The sequence below is a fragment of the Etheostoma spectabile genome, chromosome 18 (genome assembly GCF_008692095.1).
Source record: "Etheostoma spectabile isolate EspeVRDwgs_2016 chromosome 18, UIUC_Espe_1.0, whole genome shotgun sequence".
Taxonomy (NCBI): Eukaryota; Metazoa; Chordata; class Actinopteri; order Perciformes; family Percidae; genus Etheostoma; species Etheostoma spectabile.
In genome coordinates this window covers 14,916,971-14,933,988 of record NC_045750.1, presented here as the reverse complement: position 1 = coordinate 14,933,988, position 17,018 = coordinate 14,916,971, and the positions used below count along the sequence as shown (strand labels likewise).

Here is a 17,018-nt window from a genome sequence, read left to right as displayed (position 1 = left end):
ACACACACACACACACAGACACACAATAAAATACACATGTGATGGATGGATTATTTCTGTCAGTGCTAAACTTGACAAAACTCAGTGTTCTTCAAATGTGTCTCCATGTAGGAGGAACTATTACTGTCCATCCTGCCCAAACACATCGCTGACGAGATGTTGCAGGGCATGAAGAACCAGGCCGATCAGAATGAGGGACGGCACCAGCAGTTCAACACCATGTACATGTACCGCCATGAAAATGTCAGGTCAGGATCACAAAAATCAGCTTTTGATGATCATTGTTACGGGACCTTTTCTTTTTTCCACAGCTTTTTAAATGTCACATTGCAACCTCTTCACTTGTGTTCCAGTATCCTTTTTGCTGACATAGTGGGCTTCACCCAGCTGTCCTCAGCCTGTAGCGCCCAGGAGCTCGTAAAGCTGCTTAATGAACTGTTCGCCCGCTTCGATAAACTGGCAGAAGTGAGTGTTTGTTTTTCTGTCTCCGTTGTAGTTTACTGTACAGATTTGATCAAGACAATCTACTGGGATGTTGTTGGTAGGAGTACTGGTAATGTTTTACACAGGTGGATATGTCATTTCTCAATGGTTTACTGTTTTACTGTGAAACAATTCGATCACAATGGTTTTGTTGTTTGTATCCTGTCATCTACTGGCCTCTGTGAGATGATTCGGAAATCAGTTACGAGATCTGGAAGAACAAAGTGACACAAAGCAGGGATACTGAGACACACAAGGATATTTACATTTTCCTACAATTGCTCTATTCACTTAGATGACGTGAGATATTGGTTGAAGATAGATTCACGCAGATAAATCTTCAGAAAGGAACACAGTGTTACAATGTATGATACAAATGTATAATACCAATTTAAACAGATAGAGAGGCTTTGTTCAGAGTTTTAAAAAAATGGAATGAAACATATTAACAACATTTGCATTGATATTTCTTTCTTCCTATGCCAAATTGGTTTTTTTCTGCACTTATTTTAGCCTAAATATGCACAACACCCTCTATTCTCTTGCTCTCTTGCAGGAACATCACCAACTGAGGATAAAGATCCTCGGAGACTGTTACTATTGCATCTGTGGTCTTCCTGACTTCCGAGATGACCACGCTGCCTGCTCCATAATGATGGGCCTAGCGATGGTAGACGCCATATCGTAAGTAGTGATTTTATTTTGAATCAATAATACGACATAAACGCTACAAAAGACAAACAGAGTGAAAGGAAGAGATAGTGATGATGTAGAAGTGGAATCGTGGTCAGTTTATTTATATATCTTTTGTATAAGACAACAGACAATCATAAGAAAAAGGCCTATTTCCTCAGTCGACAATTTAAATAAACACAGTAGGAGAAGAGATGGGAGAGAAAAAAGACAAGCTAAATTTTTAAATTGTAGGAATATAAATATAAATTTAAATCTATATGAATATGGGCGCCTGGATAGCTCAGTTGGTAGAGGGGGCGCCCATATATAGAGGTTTGTCTTTGGCTGTCCTGTTGAATAAAGTCCTAAAAATGCCCCAAAATTATCTTTAAATCTATGTGAATATGGAAGAATACTTTAAAGAATGACTTTGAAGATACAATAGAGACACTCCACTTTTCCTCTTGCCTCAGGTACGTGCGAGAGAAGACTAAAACCGACGTGGACATGCGTGTGGGCGTTCACTCGGGCACCGTGCTGGGAGGAGTGCTTGGGCAGAAGAGGTGGCAGTTTGACGTTTGGTCCACAGATGTCACTGTAGCCAATAAGATGGAATCTGGGGGGATTCCTGGGTGAGAAAACAATACTTTGTTTCGCTCTCAGGATGAGCAGTCACATTCTTTCATGCATTTTATGTCGGGAAGTTTGTGTGCTACACAGGAGAGTGCATATTTCCCAGACCACCAAGGACAGTCTGCATGGAGAATTTGAACTGGAGCCAGGGGACGGCGGGGAGAGGTGCGAGTACCTGCTGGAGAAAGGCATCGACACTTACCTGGTCCTGGTGTCTAAACAGGTGGCGAATGGGCACAGTGAAAATGTGAGTGACTTTATGAAAAACATGGTTTCTTCATGATTATTAACTCACAAACCTAGATGGAATCAAAAAGAAAGTGAGGTTAAATTACTGTAATACTTTTGACACTACATTAAAATGTAGTTTCTTATTAGCTGTTTTTATTTGTATCACATTAACAGATGTTTTTTTCCTGCTTTTCTGCCCTCAGAAACCAGGCACATTGTCCAACAGAAACTCAGACAAGTTGATCAGTACTACAGCAACCAATTGGAATGCAGCCTCTCCCCAATCCACACCTACTGAGTCTAAGCAGGAGGTACATTATGATAAATGTCTTTATTCATTGTCAACCATAAACTCAGGTTTTCACACCAGTGCATCTAGGTAAAGAGTATATCGGTACCCATTGAAATATGCCTATATGATCTTTCTTTTCTCGCTGCCATTAACAGAGGAATAAGATGGTCGAGGAACAAGTGATCAACAGTCGGCTGCAGCAGGAGCTGCTGGAGAGAGAAACTCAGCAAATGTGAGAACATGAGACAATTAAAAAACAAGATAACAAAAGCCGAAGACGATGGTTACAAAGTTAGAGGGATTACATCTGTGTGTGTTCCTTACAGAATAAAGGATCATCAGATCAACCCTGTGTCGTTGCGTTTCGTGGATGCAAAGTTGGAGGAGCACTACTCCTCAGAGAAGGAGAAGCGAAGCGGAGCGGCCTTCTGCTGCTGCATCATTGTGCTCTTCTTCATCACAGCAATGGAGGTGTTTATAGACCCACTGTGAGTTCACATACATTACTTTGTCTCATATATCTCATTAAAAACAGACACATACACACACACACACAAATCTGTGAATACATACAGTATATGGATCTATTGTGTTTAAAAATGTCAAATGTACACCGAGGAATTGACTGAAGAGGTGTGTTTTTGTTCCAGTTTGGCTGTCAACTATGTGACTTTTGCAATAGGAGAGGTGTTGTTGCTTATCCTCGCGGTGTGCTCCCTGGCGGCCATCTTCCCTAGGGTGAGAAAACAAAATTAGTATCCATGGTTGTGGTGATGGGAAACAATTTATTTAAAATGTCTTTGTGCAGCACTTTTCCAACTTTTTTGGCGCGAGAACATTTTCAACCACTTCTGATGCAGATGTACATGATCAAAGAAGGCACACTAACACCGGGATATTTTTTCTTTTTTGATTTTCAATGAGCCTCTGAATATAAATAAAAATAATCTGCTCAAAGGCAATACCATAAACATTCATTTGTAAAAATTAAATTTGACTGACAAGACTGATGGAATCTTATAAAGTATAGAGACACAATACGTTACTGTACATTACCTGTGTTTGTTTGTCCCAGATGTTCTCCAAAAGGTTGGTGTCTTTCTCAGTGTGGATTGATCGCACACGGTGGGCCAGAAACACATGGGCCATGGCGGCCATATTTGTTCTCACCATGGCTGTGATCGCTGACATGGTAAGACTGCAGGACACTTTGATGTAACTTTAATAAATTGCGTGTGTGTGTGTGTGTGTGTGTGTGTGTGTGTGTGTGTGTGTGTGTGTGTGTTAGGCTTGAGCGATATACTAATGTTTTGCTCATACAGTGAATTACTGTAAATGCCTAAAAATCTATATACATCATAATGCCAAACTCCTGTTAATCAAATGCCGCCTTTCCGGTACGTATCATCATATCACCCAACCCTAGTGTGTGTGCACGTCTTTCCATTTGTGTGTTTCCACTTTGTCCTCATCAAACTATCACTACCCTTTATGTGTCTGACTACATGCTCCCAGTGGGGTCCATTAGCTGTCTGTCTCGCTGCCTGCTGGCTCATTTGTCACGGCCCAATGGGAATGACAGGAATAGGTGATGCGAAAGTGAACAGTAATTTCCCTGTCTTAGCTGTCATGTGGAGGTGATAGTCACAGTTGGGCAAAAATGCTTGGAAAAAAAAAAAAAAGCAAACATGTTTTACTTTTCCTGTTATTGCTATTGTAACAGGGTTATCCTCAACATATAGTTTATACCAATTATGTAATGTAGCTATAGTAGTTATACTGTAAGTGCCAGCCAGAATTATATTTTCAATGTGACTCTGCCAGGTTTATGTTTCAACACTGGAATTAATAAATGAATGTCCCCCTCAAGTTATGTGAAAGTCACAAATGTAGGCTACATAACAGGTGTTAACTGAAATAGACTCATGCCCTTCATCTCTGATATTGCAGCTGAGCTGTGTTCCACCGTCCCTTCGAGTCTTCAACAGCACCTCCGGCCCCGTGCTTGAGTCGCTTGGTGACCGAGGCTGTGCAGAGAATCCAAAGCACTACAGCTTCATGGCCGTGATGTCACTCATCGCCACCGCCATGTTGGTACAGGTCAGCCACCTGGTTAAGCTGGGCCTCATGATGCTGGTTGTCACAGCAACTGGAGCTGTTGATATCTACAGCTGGAGGGACATTTATGACCTGTATGACTATATACAGTATGCCTCGTACAGGTGAGAAATGGATAAAAACAGATGAATGGTGTGATGTTGTGTCATGCTATTGAAAATGCATAAATAAATAAGCCAATAGAAAAAGTAAACATACATACAATTTAAAATATACTTAAAGTACACTTGTTATACATACACTGAAATAACACTATAGGAATTGCAGAATGAGTATTTTTAATGTTATTACTTTGAAGTTAAACTTAATTACCTCTATTTTAAAGTACACTTTTTAACATTATGTTAAATACACTTTAAATTAAGGACAAAAGGAAAAATATATTTGTAATAACTTTATTATACTAATATATTTCTAATACACTGAAGTATACTATTTTTTCTGTGTTATTCTGCCTCTATCTTGTGTCCAGAACCTCCATAGTGCCATCCAAGTACCTCATGACCATGATGATCATTGTCATGATGATCGGATTCTACTTCTTTGCCCGCCATGTGAGTCACTGTACACCCACACTGTGTCACACTTTGCTGACCCACAGCCTGTCTGCTTCATACAGTCAGCACTAAAAAGTCAGTACATACAAAAGAAAGCTTTCTCGAAAAGGGCAAAACAATTATCACCATCCTATAATGGTGTGTTTTTCTCTCCAAATAACTTACTTACTTAATCTTAACATTATATGCTTTCCATTCCTTCTGTGGTGTGTGTAGTTGGAGCACCAGTCCAGGAAGCTGTTCCTGTGGAAGATCGGTGTGCATGACCAGAAGGAGAGGGTGTTTGAGATGAGACGCTGGAACGAAGCCCTGGTCACCAACATGCTGCCAGAGCATGTAGCGAAACACTTTCTGGGCACTAAGAAGAGAGATGAGGTGCATTTGAGCGTGTGCCAAGTTATAGGCTAATATGATCTAGAAATGTGAGAAATATAAAAAGGGTATGATTCAGGAATTTCAGGAAGTAAGAGGAAGGTCATGATTCTGTTTATAAGACATTACACCTTACAGCTTCATCAGGGGCAACGCAAATAACTGTTCAAAAGCACCTTTACATACTAATGTCAATTGCATCATTAAATGAATACAGGATGTGAGGCCTTCACAACATTGCAATGAAATCTATTGCATATCAGTGCCATCGTGTGGTCCATTTCATAACAACATATTAAAGCTTTCCTCTGGTGTATTCTAATAGTCAATGATAATGAGCTTTTTGATAAAGAAAGGTTTTATCAAAAATGGAAAATCGGAAAAAAACTAACACCATGTCATGTGTCGTTTGTAGGAGTTGTACAGCCAGTCTTACAATGAAATAGGTGTGATGTTTGCTTCCATCCCCAACTTTTCTGATTTCTACACTGAAGAGAACATCAACAACGGCGGCATTGAGTGTCTCAGGATTCTCAATGAGATCATCTCCGACTTTGACAGTGTGAGTCCCAGCTGCGTTTGTACAGCTGGTTGTACATAATAAGAACTATTGGTACAACTATCAGAGTTTAAATTGCTACAATTCCCCCTTGACTAACTGATATGTGCTTTCTCCTCCAGTTACTAGACAGGGATGAGTTCCGCTGCATCACTAAGATCAAGACAATAGGAAGCACCTACATGGCCGCATCAGGACTCACCCCAGAGAGCAACACGAATGAATACAGCAACCGCAAGGTTCACAGCTTCTAGCTTACAAATATACATGTCTAAGTATAACAACCTGTTGTACCATTTTATCTTAACTGGTGTTGCACATGGTAATAATAGTAAAAAGTTGTACTGTTGTTCCACAGCCAGAGGATCAGTCACTGATTGAGCGCTGGCAACACCTCGCTGATCTGGCTGACTTTGCCTTGGCTATGAAAGTCACCCTCAACAACCTCAACAAACAGTCCTTCAACAACTTCATGCTCCGAATCGGTTAGTGTAGGCTACTGTATGTGGCTGTGCGTATTTAAGTCTGTATGTTCGCCCATTTGCTAGCGTGTATGTCCATGTTTTCATGTTGATCCCCTTCAGGTCTAAATAAGGGGGGAGTTTTGGCTGGGGTGATTGGAGCCCGTAAACCTCACTATGATATCTGGGGCAACACAGTCAATGTAGCCAGCAGAATGGAGTCCACCGGAGTGATGGGAAACATCCAGGTAGCACAAACACAAAAGCAGACATACTTATTACTCTCCTCAACTTATTTCATCCTCCTCCTTTAAATGCTGTGCCCTGCTCTGCCCTCAGGTAGTGGAGGACTGCTATGACATTCTTAAGGAGTATGGCTTCCGCTTTATCCGAAGAGGGCCCATATTTGTCAAAGGCAAAGGGGAGCTGCTTACCTTCTTCATGAAAGGAAAAGATAAACCCAGCAGCAATGGCGGACCAGTGACCACTGCCCTTCCACACCAAGTTGGGGACCTTTGAATCTTCTCACCTAGTGAAAAGCCGTTGACACAAGAATAAGCTGAATTGTCCACTCTGCTCAATTTCTTTCATATACACAGGTTACCTACATAGATTGTTTTCATAAGCTCTATATAAATGTAAAACATATGGAAGTAGACCAACACAACAAAGTAATACTAATGTGAGCACTACGACTGTGAAATAGCATTCCACAATAAAGGAATTTTATAACAGAACTGTAACTGTATAGTTGTACATGATTTGGGAATACAGTTGACGATCTCACAGAGCTCCTGAATTCAAGATTTGTATGATTTTTCACTTGATTCATAAAGTGCTATGGAAATTCCAAGCTTAGTTGAAACAGATATATAAACTCACTTCCTGTGTTGTTTCACCTTAAGATAAGGTTTTGTAAAATAGCTTAATCACACTGTGTTTATACTGTGTTAATAAAACAAGTTTGCATTATATTTTTGAGATTCATTTGTGGTTCATGCACTCTTGAGAATAATTCTAATCAAGCAAAATTTGTGAAAATACAAGTATGTAGGGGGGATTTTCTAATTGCTAATCATGATATACAAATTTCAAATAAAGAGAAAAAAAATCGAATTGATATATTATGTAATGATGTCAGCATCACTTATGAAATGTGGACTTTGATGTCTACTACTAAAGTATAAGAATGAATAATCTATGCCAAATGTAACGTGCAGAATATTAGCATTATCATGCTAAAGATAAGTATAGGTATAACTGTGACAAGACAAAGGTAGGTGCTGCACCAGTGATCTAATTATAAATACAGTTGTTGTATCTGCCACTTCATTATTTAGTCATTAATTGATACATTCATTTATTTACAGATTTGGTAGTAAAAAGACCTTGATCAGACTTTGTCAGCTAGTTTTCCTGTAAGGAACAGTTACATACAGTCTATGATGATGATGTCCCACTACAAAATAATCCCAACAGTTGAAACATGACTCTTATTGTGCAAACCGGCTCACTGATTTACAAGGACATTTAATGAAGCAGAGCCATCAACAATGTTATTTGTTACACCTTTGCTTTTACTGTGGCCCAATGAAAATAATCATATATTAGAAATTGAATAACATTATTATTATTGATTATTGAAAAGTGACTGGAATGGATCTGTAGATTAAGGTAATATACAGTATACCAATGTGGTGACTGATGCGTGACCCCTTTTTATTTTAAGTAGGACGATTTCCACCCTTACTCTTTATGATAACCTATATTTAAATATGAACTGCACGAGCAATTGCTGCTTTTATTCTGTTTACATAGCCATGTGTTTAATATTTTAAAATTACATTTTGGTCAAGTCAACTTTAAGCCAAAATGAAAAACCCTCTACCTCCATTGTGTGCAGGCCTGTTCTTGGAGATAACTAATTTGGCTAACATGATTAATTGAGTTTGTGAGCGGTTTAGTTAGAGATGTAAAAGCTGCACACCTGTGGAAAGTCAATATATCGTTTACACATTATTGCATATGTGAAATTCCGGATATTAAAGTCAGGTCTCTAGAGACTAGAATGAATTTTAATGTGATGTGTTATTGTTGTCAGTTAATTATTATGCTAACTAGCATCTCATGCGCCACCCATGGATTATAGTTCTACCCGGAAGCTTGGTAGTGTAGGAATTTCCGGTTACGTCAGGGCGTCAGGACTCCATTATAGCTGCAGCTGTTTGGAGAGAAACAACAACAAAAACGGGCTAACTGACAGCGCTCCCATATTGACAGTCCGGTCTGAGCCCAACAACAAGGCCTCAAATCTGGAAGCTTAACCTTGATTTCCCACCCGGAGCTCCGCCGGCTTCTAACCACGGCCGCTCTCGGTGAGGAAACTCTGGCCTCCGCTTCCTCCTCCTCCGACTCGGACACCGGCGGAGCGTCGCCGCCCCCGCGGAAGAAGCACCGAGCCTCGGCGGCGGAGGGAGCAGGAGAGCCCGGGGCTTCAGCGGTTGTAACAGGCCTGTCGGGAATTCTATTAGGACTTGCTACTCACTCTCCACACTCTCAAGCCACCTCTGCCATCCACTTTAACCGAAGTGTTGTCAACAATCTTAGCAGCAGCATGCAGGCAAACGGAGCAGGACAGGGACAAGAATCTCCAGAGCTCTCCTGCCTTAACAGTGCTCAAAACGGGGAGTCATCCTCGGCTGGCGGAACCCACTCTAATGGGCTTCTCTCCAGCACAGACAACGGGAATAGCGTCGGTACCAGTAACGGTGCTTCAGCCGGGCCCGGTTCGGGGACTTCAACTGCCTCCACGGCCTCCGGCTCGGAGGTTGGCTCTCTGAAAAAGAAAAAACGGCTATCGCAGGCGGAGGAAGATGTCATACGATTAATAGGGCAACATCTCCACGGACTAGGGCTGAAGTAAGTTTATTCAAAGTCGATGAAAAACCTACATAAGTATATAATGTTACAGTTGAACACATGACATGTAATCGACATTACTGGTGTTTCGTGTGAAACGGCTACTTAGCAGATGGTAAAAGCGCTATTAGTGCGCTTGACAGACACAAACATGGGGGATGGGGTAACGTTAGCTAACGTTAGTTAGCCTGTGAGCTCGGCTGTTGGTAGAAAGAAGGGGTCCATCTTGCACAATAACAGTTCGCTTGATAGCTAACCGCACTAGCCTGCGCTGAGGTGCTATGTCCTGACATTAAACCTTCACACAAACATAAAACACCGACTAAAACGTGTCTGCTTAACAAATCTATTATTAGCTGAAATATGTTTCATATGCCATTAGCGCAATGATGCGTTACTTAGCATAATATATTTTGCACTGAATTAAAGGCATTACATCATCTAGTAACGTTTAATCAGAGATCCGCTGACTTGTTATGGTTTGCAAAGCATAAAATGAATGTCACGCGAATGGATAACACTTGATTTAGCTTCTTACACAAGGTGGATTATCGAGTTTGCAGTGTACATTGGTGCGTTTCAATGCTATTGCAAAAAAAATGCGGAGGAAATGTTAGTGCGGGTTGTGAATGTCGGTTTTCGCCCTGCTGGTTGGTGGTTTTCTTCATTTTCCATCTTGATTGCCTCGGGAAGAATAATATGTTTTTTTTTTGCAAGACCGTTTGTGGATAGGTCGGCCACACTGTAATAACTAGCGTGGTTATGAAAACTGCCCTGGTTATTTTAGTATTCCGAGTGCGCCGTTTGCACGTCCTGGGTTGTCATTTTGTCCATGTCTTTTATTATATCAAGTTAGTCCACATATGCAGCTATCTACCGATCATGATCATTTTCTTTCTGGATTAGTGTATTTATTTTTCTGTCACTGTCAGAGCAATGTGTCAATAGTCAGTCGCAAACAGTAGCAAGCATGAATCGGGGCATGTATTTATTTAAAGACAGCAGTCGATACAGTTGATCATGGATTGAACTGAATCTGTTGTTTTCATGGCCGCTGAAGAATGCGCTTTCTATCAGCTGTTTTAAATGGAAGCGCTGTGTTTGAATCTAATTATAGCATAGTGGGGTTTCAAGAAATGTATGTCTACCCCTCTGGCTCGGGTAGCCACTGTCGGAATAGCTAGACATCCGCAGATCTCTGGTATCCAGCTGAGAAAGTGTAGCTGCCATTACAAGGCATTATAAAAGACAGCCTAACATCGCTATGTTTACAAAGGGGGGAAGGGGGGGGGGGGGGGGGGGGGGGGGGGGATTTCTTGTAGGAGACAGAGCCCCTACATTTTTGCTGGGGGAATATGCAAGAGAAATCAGTGTAGCAGCCAGCTGGATGAAAGGCTCAACACTCAACACAGAGCTGCTGCGCCACTCCATTGATACCTGAAAATGATGTCATCATGCTGAAGGTGTCAGCCACCCCAACCCACTTATATCTCTCTCTCTCTCTCTCTCACACACACACACACACACACACACACATTTCAGCAGACTTGTTTCTGGTGGTGTAGTGTTTAACTGGGAGGTGGTGTTTGGACAGATTATGGTTAAATAGTTATGGTTCATGGTTCACAGGCTGAGAGGATGATCTCAACTGCAGTGGAAGCTCGGCTCATGTTAGTGAGTCTCCTACTGTCCACAAATAATGCTCTGGTGACACGACTGTGTTAGGCTGGCTTCCTTCAGACATTGTTGGTCATGAAATTGCCTTCATCCTATTGTCAGCCAATGACGTTATTATTGTCCCAGTGTTACAATTACTGTTGCAGATCTCCCACTCACCTATTTGCTATCCTTGTGGCCATGGCACAGTCACATCGGTGAAATAGATGATTAGACAAACAAGAAAAGTTGAGTAATCTGCCTGGAAATGGTACTTTACATAATCAATAATCATGAGTTAACTTTTCAAGTCTTGACTGGGCTCTGAAATGTTATCTGTGCACTTGATTGTTAAGATTGATTTATAATTCATTTTAAGACTTTACTCTGCTTTCTTTTATTTCCCCTGTCTTGTGTTTGCCAGCTAACCTTGTCTGCCCCCCCTTCTCTCTCTCTCTCTCTCTCTCTCTCTCTCTCTCTCTCTCTCTCTCTCTCTGTGTTTCTGCAGTCAGACAGTGGACTTGCTGATGCAGGAATCAGGCTGCAGACTGGAACACTCCTCGGCTACCAAGTTCCGCAACCATGTCATGGAGGGGGAGTGGGACAAGGTTGGTCTTGGGTTACCATGGTTACATAATAGCATGCAGTTTGATAGACAGGGAATTGGTGACCTTCCTGGTGATCTATTGTCTGTATTGTACTGTAAGATGAAGAGCTTGTTTTGTCAAGAAACCAGCAGACATATATGTATGCGATCGTCTCATATGACGTATCGACAAAAGCGAGTATGATTCCTGTTAGGAAATACTAAAGGAAGCTCGGAAAGCATAAGCAAAGTACTTAAAGTGGTCTGCATTTGGACCACTCATACACATTCCTGACAAGTACTAGTGGAACTCTTGTCTTGACTAACAGAGCTTCCTCTTAAAGTGCTATTTGATTTTGGAACTGGCAATTATAGGGCACATAGCTTTATTTAAACTCTTTAACCAATAAGCACATAATTCATGTTGTGACATTCAATGTCATGGATTGTATTGAAAAGAACAAAATTAAATTGGGTTCAAATTATAATTGAGAAATCTGGGGAAAATCTGACTTAAACTGCTCATTATTACTATTATGCCTACTCTAGCAAACCATTTTCCGTCATTTGTATAACAAAATAACAAGACACATTCCCCATTATGTGCCCATTATTATATTAAAAGATCAAAAAAACGTTAATCAGAACACCCAAAGCATAGCACAGTGGTACTGCAGGATGTAGTTAGGACTCCATTAGGCCGGTAATGTGGGTTTCGAAAACATTGAGTTTATATTGGCACACTTTAGCACATTTTTCCTTAATTGGTTTTGAAATCAACACTCTCTGCTGTATCACCCTGTTCTTGCAACAAAATAATTCTTGTTCCAACATTTTAGAGCTGAGGCTTATGAAAGCACACATCTTATTAAATATGGCCTTGTGAATCATCTAGAATAATGATCCTATGTTAGAACTGCAGGATGGGAAAATAGCACCAGCTTTGACCCAAATAGTGGTACATTTTTGGATGTGGCAAGTATGGTTGTACTTTCCACAAACCAGATCGTAAACCAGACAGTGTTTTAATTCCCGAAATCTATTTTTTCTACTGTATAAATAACACAAGAGACCAGTATGTTTTTTGACCAAATCATCTGTATTACTGCTGGTGTGATAAGTTTTGTTTCTCCATGCATGGAAACTGCTGAGCTTACCATTTCTCTCTCTCTCTCCCCTCCATCACCCTCCCTTTGTTTTGATCTAGGCTGAGAATGATCTCAATGAGCTGAGAGCACTGATGCATTCTCCCAATGCCATTGTGGTAAGCTCCCCTTGAACTGAATGACAGACAGTTAGAAGGCACAACTGGAGGTTCTAGAATGGTTCCACTAAAATGCAGGGCTACAGGTTCTTGTTGTAGGACACTGAAAGCCAAAACGTTCTGGATGACACCTCGGAGTGGACACCTCATTAGATTAAGGGAATGAATTTGTGGTTCGTTTTTAAGCAAAATGTGGTGCGGCTTTGCAAGCATGAATTTTTTTCTGTGTTCTGTTCCTCTAGCTTGTCCCAACATTGATTAAAACTAATAGACTCAAAATAGGCTATTTTCTGTTGATTATATACATGTATTAGGGCTGTTAAGATTTACATGATAGACGCCGTTAACCCGTTTTGGATTTGGGCCTCGGGCCACTCCATCCTTCTCTTCACGCATCCACAATGGCAAGCAGAAATGGATTTAGAAAAGTCTCTTTTTGAATTGCAATTGCAGTTTCAAAGCCCTTCCACATGGGTATCTCGACAAGACTAAATTATTTGCATGTGCTGTCGAGGTGAGTTGAGTTACCTCCGAAGTACGTCAAGTCTCAAATACCACTTGCTGGCCAAGCGAAAGGCTGATGCAGAGACCCCCCCCCCCTCACCAAAGGCAGGCCGCGCTGGATAGTTTGCAACGGAGACGTAAGAAGTACAAAGAAGTAAGAAGTACAAATGTAAAGTGGGATACTTCATTTTGTTAGCATTACCAAGTAATGTTCCATTTAGGTCAATATGCCCATCTGTTGTTGCTTGATGGGCTTACGTTTGCCATATTAGGCTTTCAGCATATTTTCTGAGCATACAGTGCCTTTTAAGGTTATCTGGAGAATATTTTTGACAATATTTGTCATTGTCTTGGATTGTTGCAATAATAATAAACATTTGCATAAAGCAAACATATTTGTCCGCTCCCATGTTTATAAGAGCATTAAAAACTTTAATAATATACCTTTTATGAAGTATATTTAGAGCAGATCAAAATTAATTTTCATTTCATCGCAAGTTAACTATGGACAATGATGCTATTAATCGCAATTAAATATTTTAATTGATTGACCCATATATATAAATTTAACGCAACTAATTAGTTGGACTTAGCCTGCTGCAGATTTGTTTATTTATATATATATATATGTATGTATATGTGTGCGTGTATGTATGGCAGTAGATCTATAATAAGAAATTATAGAAATGCCAAAAACATGTCTGAAATGGTCAGTTCTCTATTATTTACATTGTCCCCTGGAGGTTACTGACAAGTTTAGTTTTCAAATTTAAAATATCTTGTTTTGTACATATTATTGTCACCATTAGGTTTAATAAAACAAATGGACACTTGTTCATGTGTTATGTGTTTATGTCAGATGACTGTAAGCCAATATGTTGTTATCAGAACTGTTAAAATCTCAAATATCATTGTCAGCTTTAAAAATTATTTTCATTCACAACGGAAAGAGTATAACCATAGCTGTTTCCCAATTCCACACTTCATAGTCATTATAACAAGACGTATGTACTGCATCCAAAGTAATGCAAATTAGGTGGACTCACTACTCAGAGATTTTGGTACAACACATTCCAAATTTGAACTACACTAGTGTCCCACAATGCATTTCACACTGGAAATAAAGGAGATCTACTCACAGCTGGGAAACGATTAAAAGAACTTGATGGTGGAAAAAATGCTTAAGGAAAATCATTGGAAAAAAGTAAAATCTTACATTTTTAGAAAAAACTGTTAGCCGATTTTAACTTGTCATTTTGATTAATATATGTAACCCTTCTTGTATTATTTGTTGTTAATACTAAATTATAAAAGTACATGCATTGAGTACCAACTGCCAACATTTTATACTATGAACATTTGTACGTTAGTGCATACTGTACAGTATTAGTTTGGAAATGAGGCTTAGCTCCGGATAATTAGCCCCAGCTAGCATGCTAATTAGCAGACAAGATTAGCTTTAAAAAATTGTCCCATGTGTCTCAGTCAAGTGCCTGCTGCTCCGTGTCAGAAGTCTCTCTGACTGCCATCACCATTTGGGTTATTTAAAGAATGGCTACTGTAGCTGTTGATTTTCAGCTGTATGTACTGTACAATGTGGGTAGCCATTTTAGATTAGTGTTGTCATTGTCAACATGACTTTAACTGCAGTTCTGGTAGGTAGTTTACTCTTATCCCAGGCCTATGTGGAGAGTTAGGAGATGTGTTCTTGCACTCTTTATTTGTAGACCTTTTGTGGGTGGATGTTTTCTTGAATTCATGCGCTTACACCCGTTGTCAGGGCTGCAGTTCCTACTGCATACCTTAGATAAGACAGAAACTCTTGATACCACAAATGGGAACACTGACCAGCAGCAGCGACTGGTAAACACTTGCCAATGGTCTTCTCAGTAAGAAGAAATTAGGCTAATGGCCTGACCACATGTCTTGGTTACATCTATAAATATGTTCTGATAATGCAAACATGCCGCCCTGCAATATGCTGCCACCATTTCAAGGATTTATGGCAAATGACAGCATACATTTCAAATTGGGATTATTTTTGTTGTTTTTGCTATGCACAGCTGTACCTAGAAAGCTTTCTATATACTTCTATAGCCATGCAGACCAGCTGTTGTTGGATCAGTGGTTAAAATTGCTTCTTATCAAAGGGAAACTTAATGTAGTAGTATGAGCTCACTTGTCATTCTTTTCTTCCTTCCTTTACTTTTCAGTTTAATATAAAATCTCTTCTCTGTACCTATGTCTCTCTTCTTTTCAGCGTATGAAGTTCCTGCTGCTGCAGCAGAAGTACCTAGAATATCTGGAGGATGGCAAAGTCCTGGAGGCTCTGCAGGTTCTCCGGGGAGAGCTGACGCCACTCAAGTACAACACAGATCGCATCCATGTACTTAGCGGGTACGGGTACAAGTTTGATATTTCATCTGTCTCATAGTCATCAGATAGTCTACACAAATACACACCTGCAAACTTAGATAACTCTGTAATCACTAATAATACAACTCCCACCACTGAGCCAACTATAGAGCCAGAGAGACTTTTTAATGGAGGCTGGTTAGTCATTGGAATGGAATATATTGTGTCTCTTTCAAGCACCAGCAGAGTTTTTAACCAGTCAAATCCATCCTGAAAATGACATTGTAGATGTGTATTATCAGTGTTGTCACACAGCTATTGTTCATCTAGTTACACAATACATTGTTGGGTAGGCTGCTACTTTTTGGTAGAGATGTGTATTTATCTTTCAAATCAGGGAAAGCGTGACTATTGACAATAATCATGTGGCCTTTAAAAACTAGTTTCAGTATTTATCCGTTTTTATTTTTGTGCTAAACTGCAATCATTTTGATTGCTTTTACAGCATGTTAAAATCAATAGCTTGGATCAATATCTCTCATGATCTTTCGTTTGGCTGTAATTTTTGGTTTTCCAATATACTGTACATACAATACTACCGTTGATCCTCTGAGATTCATATAAGGGTATTAGTAGCTGCAGGATCATCTAATCCATGGTCTGATCAATGCACAATTCAGTTTAATTAAATTTCATTTATAGTATCAAATCATAACGAGGTATCTCAAGACACTTTACAGCTAGAGTAGGTCTAGACCACACACTATAATTTACAAAGACCCAACAATTACAGTAATTCCCCCAAGAGCAAGCAATTATTGCGATAGTGGCGGGGAAAAACTCCCTTTTAGGGAGAAACCTCGGACAAACCTAGGCTCTTGGTAGGCGGTGTCTGACGGGCAGGTTGGGGGAGTGATGAACAGTGGCAATAATAGTCACAATAAATATAATGGAACTATGACTAGAAATAGTAGTTGTAGTAGTTCATGTTGTAACAGAGGACTGCAGGGCGTTACAGGGCATAGCAGGACTTAACAGGGCGTAGCAGGGCACTGCAGAGCGTAGCAGGGCATAGCAGGGTGCGGATCAGGACCATAGCGACAGCTGCAACCAGGATTTAGGTGCCACCCTAATCCAAGGAAAACTGCTGGGCAAAGCTTCCAAGAGCTAAGCTAGTAACAAGCATTTCTGGCACATGGCTCCCCTTCTACTTTTAGAGACTCTAGGAACCACAAGTAAGTCTACTACAATAAAATACTATGAGCTCTTCAAGAAATGATGGTGCTTGACCATATAGAGCTTTTTAGGTCAGGAGAAGGGTGTTAAATTCAATCCTGGATTTAACAGGAAGCC

General features: G+C 40.2%; 2 protein-coding genes across 4 annotated transcripts in view; both read left to right on the top strand.

Annotated features, from left to right (window-relative positions):
* The window catches only part of LOC116706561 (adenylate cyclase type 3), a 14,533-nt gene extending 7,178 nt beyond the window's left edge, over positions 1 to 7,355 (top strand). For all 3 annotated transcript variants that reach the window (XM_032543476.1, XM_032543478.1, XM_032543477.1), the window contains 18 exons: positions 112 to 248; positions 354 to 465; positions 1,040 to 1,167; positions 1,632 to 1,790; positions 1,879 to 2,038; positions 2,226 to 2,333; positions 2,470 to 2,546; positions 2,641 to 2,802; positions 2,965 to 3,052; positions 3,390 to 3,506; positions 4,265 to 4,536; positions 4,905 to 4,986; positions 5,206 to 5,364; positions 5,777 to 5,923; positions 6,043 to 6,159; positions 6,279 to 6,405; positions 6,505 to 6,629; positions 6,721 to 7,355. In XM_032543476.1, the coding sequence (XP_032399367.1) occupies positions 112 to 248; positions 354 to 465; positions 1,040 to 1,167; positions 1,632 to 1,790; positions 1,879 to 2,038; positions 2,226 to 2,333; positions 2,470 to 2,546; positions 2,641 to 2,802; positions 2,965 to 3,052; positions 3,390 to 3,506; positions 4,265 to 4,536; positions 4,905 to 4,986; positions 5,206 to 5,364; positions 5,777 to 5,923; positions 6,043 to 6,159; positions 6,279 to 6,405; positions 6,505 to 6,629; positions 6,721 to 6,900 (2,457 nt within the window). In that variant the 3' untranslated portion in view covers positions 6,901 to 7,355. The remainder of the gene's footprint in view (positions 1 to 111; positions 249 to 353; positions 466 to 1,039; positions 1,168 to 1,631; positions 1,791 to 1,878; positions 2,039 to 2,225; positions 2,334 to 2,469; positions 2,547 to 2,640; positions 2,803 to 2,964; positions 3,053 to 3,389; positions 3,507 to 4,264; positions 4,537 to 4,904; positions 4,987 to 5,205; positions 5,365 to 5,776; positions 5,924 to 6,042; positions 6,160 to 6,278; positions 6,406 to 6,504; positions 6,630 to 6,720) is intronic.
* A 1,196-nt stretch (positions 7,356 to 8,551) lies between these two features.
* Positions 8,552 to 17,018, top strand: part of wdr26b (WD repeat domain 26b) — a 17,025-nt gene continuing 8,558 nt past the window's right edge. Inside the window, exons 1-4 of the mRNA XM_032543479.1 lie at positions 8,552 to 9,300; positions 11,465 to 11,564; positions 12,750 to 12,806; positions 15,571 to 15,707. Of these exons, the coding sequence (XP_032399370.1) occupies positions 8,996 to 9,300; positions 11,465 to 11,564; positions 12,750 to 12,806; positions 15,571 to 15,707 (599 nt within the window). The 5' untranslated portion in view covers positions 8,552 to 8,995. The remainder of the gene's footprint in view (positions 9,301 to 11,464; positions 11,565 to 12,749; positions 12,807 to 15,570; positions 15,708 to 17,018) is intronic.